The sequence below is a fragment of the Aquarana catesbeiana genome, unplaced genomic scaffold (assembly GCF_042186555.1).
Source record: "Aquarana catesbeiana isolate 2022-GZ unplaced genomic scaffold, ASM4218655v1 unanchor229, whole genome shotgun sequence".
In the NCBI taxonomy this organism is placed as follows: Eukaryota; Metazoa; Chordata; class Amphibia; order Anura; family Ranidae; genus Aquarana; species Aquarana catesbeiana.
Genome location: NW_027362656.1, coordinates 2,439,966 through 2,445,965, shown reverse-complemented (window position 1 = coordinate 2,445,965; position 6,000 = coordinate 2,439,966). Strand labels below are relative to the sequence as shown.

At 42.5% G+C, this 6,000-nt stretch overlaps 1 protein-coding gene across 1 annotated transcript in view; it reads right to left on the bottom strand.

Moving 5' to 3' along the window:
* Positions 1 to 440: 440 nt before the first annotated feature.
* LOC141121749 (uncharacterized) overlaps positions 441 to 6,000 on the bottom strand; it is a 28,680-nt gene continuing 23,120 nt past the window's right edge. The window contains exons 5-7 of the mRNA XM_073611459.1: positions 5,241 to 5,432; positions 5,031 to 5,154; positions 441 to 4,153 (exon numbers count right to left, since the gene is read on the bottom strand). Of these exons, the coding sequence (XP_073467560.1) occupies positions 2,805 to 4,153; positions 5,031 to 5,154; positions 5,241 to 5,432 (1,665 nt within the window). The 3' untranslated portion in view covers positions 441 to 2,804. The remainder of the gene's footprint in view (positions 4,154 to 5,030; positions 5,155 to 5,240; positions 5,433 to 6,000) is intronic.

The window sequence follows — 6,000 nt, the reverse complement described above, 5'->3', positions numbered from 1 at the left end:
CATGGGAATTGCAGGGTGAGCACAAGAAAAATAGTTTCAAGAGGATTCCTACAAAATATATATGTGTATAATGAATACAGTCATAGGAAATATTCCTCCTGTATCATTGCAGAAAATATTCAAATTAAGAAATAACAACCAATGCCAAGAGAAAAAGGGAAAGGGTGGGTTGGGGAAAGGGGAGGAAGGGGGAAAAGGAAAGTGGGAAGGGGACAGGGAGAAAGGGAGGGGAAGGGGAAAGGGAGGGTGGGTGAAAAAAAAATTTAAAAAAAGGAGAAAGAAAGAGGAAGGGTAGGGGGAAAAGGGTTAGTGTAACAGAATCGCTTCCCACTCCGCTTGACTGCTTCCATCATATACCGCTTCCTCCAGTCTGAAGATAAATAGATATCAGATATTATAGCCACATATTACAACCAAAAATTAGGCAGGACTCGTTTGGCTGCAAAGCTGGAACACATTTATTTGAACAAACTAACGCAGAATATATACACCATTGGAGGATATCCCCCAGCTGGTCATATTACCCTAATGATACAAACTGCACACAGAAATATAATTAGAACAACAGACATATACTATAAACATTATGTTAATTAGCCACCTGGATGAGTGAGAGGTTTCATTCCAGGTCAGATTTGCCGACTTCTACAATACTGAATACAGTGTACTGGACAATACACATGATTACAAGTATAAACATAACCCACAATGGTTTGCTTAGCAGACAGACAAAAGGTGAGTTAATTAGCACAAATAACAATGGGTGAAAGACCCTAGGAGGTACACTAGAGCTACTTGCAAAAAACACATTATAGCAGGCAACCCCAGACAGGTGGCTTGCTGATGACATCAACATCTGCTATGACTCCCATAGTGTGGAACAGTCCTTGCTGGAAATGTTTTCATCTAGGCCCTTAACATGGACACCGGGCTTAGAGTCCCAGAGTCTGTGTGTCTTGGGAAGACATGAACTTGAATCCAAAGTAACAAGACCACTCCACGTATACCCCATACACTTTCCAAAAAGTAGTGTTCCCTTAAATGCCAGGGCCCATAGTCAGTGGGTAAGAGGCTTGCTCCCATACCTCTCCAAAAGCCCCTGTCCCGGCTAAGTCTGTCACAGTTAGTATTTTGAATTTTACACGGTGGGGTAGGGGAAGCCAGTGAAGCGATTGGCAGAGAGGAGCAGCAGTCACAGATCGGTTAGTAAGGTGTATTAGTCTACCAGCAGCATTCATAACAGACTGAAGGGGGGATAGCCTGTGTGAGGGTCGGCCAGTGAGGAGGGAGTTGCAGTAGTCGAGGCGGAAAATAACCAAGGAGTGAATAATTTGTTTTGTGGTGTCGTTAGTCAGGAACTGGCAAATTCTGGAAATTTTGCAGAGGTTATTGGATGTGGGGGCTAAAGGAGAGGTCAGAGTCTAGGATTACACCATCACCCTGGTGTGTGTGGAGTGACCAATGGTTGTATCGTTGATCCTAATGATAAAGTCATGGGGAGGAGGAAATATTACAAGCTCAGTTTTAGAAAGATTAAGTTTGAGAAAATGGTGTAGCATCCATACTGTTATGTCACTCAGTAAGTTTGTGATATGTGAGGAGATTGAGGGGGTAAGAATGGAGCATGATCTGCTCTCCATTATCTTCAGTGGAGGGCAGGAGAGACATGAGGGGTCTGATAGGTTCTCTTTCATGAGACATCAGTAGTCTATCACAACAAAATGCTATCATATTGGGGTTTATCGGTCCCTTAAGTGATAGTAATAAAGTTATGTGAGAAAATGAAAGTTACACCCAAGCACTTAAAACCCCACCCCAAAACTTGGAGTTCCTTCTTACAAACATAAGCAACATTTTGCTGGTGCATATATAAGAAAAAAGTTTGATTGCACTACATACAGGTATATTACATAACGCCATGCATGCCGGAGTGAGAGCAATCATTCTACATCCATTATTCTGTGTTACCTCTACACAGAGGACCTGGAAAGACTTTTAAAGCGTCACCTATGGGCAAATATTGAGTACCAAAGTTTGTCATTATTTCATCAGCACACACAATTTTAAAGCTGGACATGCTGGGTATCTATTTACTTGGCACAACCTCATCTTTTATATTTTATCAAAAAACTGCAATTGTCCTCTAAAATTACACTTAATGTATTTCTTACAGAAATTTACACTTGAGAAATCACTGAGCTAAGATCATGCGACATTAAAAATTTGAACTACCACCCTTTTATTCTCCAGAGACTCTGTTTTTAGAAAATATATGTTTAGGGGTTCTAGCTAATCTTCATGACAAAAATGTACATTTTAACATGTGTGCACAAAAAAAAATACAAAAAACAGCTCTGGCAGTAAAAGGGTTAATGTGAGCTAGATGGGATCACTAGATGGAGCCAATGATCACATGAAAAAAATATGACCAAAACTTATCACATTCGTTCAACAATTTTTAAAAAAAAATAGACCTCTAAGTGTTTGTGAGAGCTCACACCACAAAATGTACTCAGCCAATGAAAGGTAATGACTCCATTTTTATTTTTCCCCTGCCATCAGTGGCTAACACGGTACAACACTTCATCCATGTCTTTGGTGATCTCCGATCTCTTTATGAACTGTTTCTTACATGATGAAGATTAGCCATGGAGTATATCTGAGGTGTATATCAGGGTGTGCTTCCTCCCCACATGAGAGCTGTGATGTCCAGCAACATTCATATAGAAGACATTTCCCACACTCAAGGCACTAATACACCTCGAGGGTTGTGTGGGATCCCTGATGTACAGGAAGACAGGACTTCAGTGAGGAACAATTCCCTCACTCAGGACAGGAAAGTGGCTTCTCCCCGTGTGAGATCTCTGATGTTTGGAAAAACTGGACTTCGTTGAAAAACATTTCTGACACTCAGGGCAGGAATACGGCTTCTTCTCTGTGTGAGATCTCTGATGTGTGTAAAGATTGGACTTCTGCGAAAAACATTTCCTGCACTCAGGACAGGAATAAGGTTTCTCCCCTGTGTGAGACCTCTGATGTGTGTAAAGACTGTACTTCTGTGTAAAACATTTCCCGCACTCAGGGCAGGAATATGGCTTCTCCCCTGTGTGAGATCTCTGATGTCTGGAAAGATTGGGCTTCATTGAAAAACATTTCCTGCAAACAGGACATGAATATGGCTTCTCACCTGTGTGAGACCTCTGATGTCTGTAAAGATTGGTCTGCACTGAAAAACATTTCCCACACTCAGGACAGGAATACGGCTTCTCCCCTGTGTGAGATCTCTGATGCATGGAAAGAGCAGACTTCATTGAAAAACATTTCCCACAACCAGCACAGGAATATGGCTTCTCTCCTGTGTGATATCTCTGATGTTTGTAGAAATTGAACTTCTGTGAAAAACATTTCCCACACTCAGAGCAGGAATATGGCTTCTCCCCAGTGTGCAACATCTTATGTTTTTCAAGATTGGATTGAACTGAAAAACATTTATCGCACTCAGAACAGGAATACGGCTTCTCCCCAGTGTGAGATCTCTGATGTTCGTATAGATTAGAGGTCCGTGAAAAACATTTCCCACACTCAGAACAGGAATACGGCTTCTCCCCCGTGTGAGACCTCTGATGCTTGAAAAGTTGTGATTTTTGTACAAAACATTTCCCGCACTCAGAACAGGAATACGGCTTCTCCCCCGTGTGCAATTTTTGATGTGTGTAAAGATGTGAGCTCCGTGAAAAAGATTTTCCACACTCAGAACAGGAATACGGTTTTTCTCCCGTATGAGATATCTTATGCTCATTAAGTTTTGATTTAACAGGAAAACACTTCCCACACTCAGGACAGGGATATGGCTTCTCCCCCGTGTGAGATCTTTTATGCACTTTAAGTTGGGATTTAAAATGGTAACCCTTCCCGCACTCAGTACAGGAAAACCTCTTCTCTGTTGGAAAGACGGTACTGTCCCTCACAGTCTGAGGTTCCTCAGGATAAGAGGAATACGATGGTCCATCTACACTGTGTGGTGCCAGATGGACATTTGCGGTAGCCGGGTTTTCTCCTGGACTATACTGTGTGATGTCCTCATCTTCTACTTTACAGTCTGGAGACAAAGTGAGACTATCCTCTGAGGTTTTCCTCATCTCCCGTCCATCTACTAAAATAGAAATAAAAAGATTTTTACTAGACATGAGCAGATTGGTTCCCCTAAACCAGGACTCGGCCCACATAAGACAGCTTTGTCTTACAATTCCACCCTCAAGGTAACTAGTAAATGGGTCCTCTGATCTCCTACCAGTTAATTTCTTTATTCATGGACCTTAGTCAGAGAGTGAGGAAACAACGAGAACTGTCTTTTTTTGGAGTGACAGTGAGGAGGTATTATAGGACGAGTGTCCCCACCCCCTCTATCACTCATTGCCATCTTCCCAACACAAGAAATACTGCACTTTCTTATTTAGTCATTTATAACAGTGGGGCTGAGACCCACCAGAGGTCAGAGAGTGAGGATGGGGGGAGAACAATCAAGATGAAGACTGGACTGATCCTTAAGACCACCATCATTGGGTTATTGACTCCTCCCTTATTTTAACTTTCTGTTTAAGGTTCCAAAGTTTGAGGATGTTATCACATTATTATCAACATGTAAAAGTCTGTGCTCCGATCAGATCATCAGATATAAAATGTCCAGCTGGTAGAAAATGGGTGTAACAAAAGAGAATACATATTATGTTTATATATAGCAGTGGGGAGAGAGCAGAAGTATATTGTATAAGATACAGCAGATAGGACTATATAGTATCAGAATGATGTAATGTACAACATAGAGTATATAGTGTAATGGTCAGGACCCATAATATTGGTATTCAGTAATCAGTGGAAGCTTAAATGTTCAGACAAGTTGCAGAGGTCCAACACTGCTGCCTCCCATCTCCTGAGACTGAATACATTGTTTCTGTGTGTTTATCAGATGATGGGGGATCTAAGTGGACCCTCCATACTGCTCTCTCCTTTACAATAAAGTCTCCTCTTACCCGGTGATGTGAGGGGTGGCTGATTGTCCATCATGACGTCCTTGTAGAGATCCTTGTGTCCTTCTAAATACTCCCACTCCTCCATGGAGAAATAGACAGTGACATCCTGACATCTTATAGGAACCTGACACACACAATGATACAGTCACCATCCAGACACATCCCTTGTCTGTTACTGGATAATGTCCCAGAATTCCCAGCACCGCTCACCTCTCCTGTCAGCAGCTCCATCATCTTCTTGGTGACTTCTAGAATCTTCTGTGTGTTGTGTCTTGTAGGGATCAGGGATGGGGGTGGGGGGATAGTGATGGGATTCTGGATTCTCAAGGATCTTGTGGACATATAATGAGATCTCCTTCTTTTGTCATTGTCAGTAGATTTCTTCATTATTACTGTACAGTTCTGTGTTATACAAAGATAAATATCACTCTCCCATAATACCCAATGCCGCCATCTTGTGCTATAACCAAATATCATAGAGTACATACACTTTATGTATTCATAGTACTTGTGTGCAGAGCCGCTGATAAGGGGGTACCACTGGCCCTGCTGTACGTAGCCCTGGCCCTGTGTGTTCCAGAGGGGGCCCAGAAAGCTAACATGTCCATCTGCAGCCGCTAAGCTACATTCTGTTTGCTTGCTGTCATTTTATCACAGAGCGGCTCAATGCTCTGCATGTAAGCTGCATTCCCACTCTGCTCTCAGTGTGACTCGTTCATCTTTCCTTCTGATTATAACTTTGTGTCTCTTCACTTCCTCCCTCCAGATTCTTGCCATACTTACTCTGCTTCTCAGATATGCCCCCCACCCCCTTCCCTGCAATCAAGCTCCAATCCTTCTCCCTGATATCTCCGATTGTGTGTTGGTGTCTCCCTGCAGTCCTTCACTCCTGTACTCCTTCTTCTGTCCCATCTACCCTGTCACTTGTCTGTCCAGCCTATATACCTTCCCTGTTGTCTCCTTATCGCTC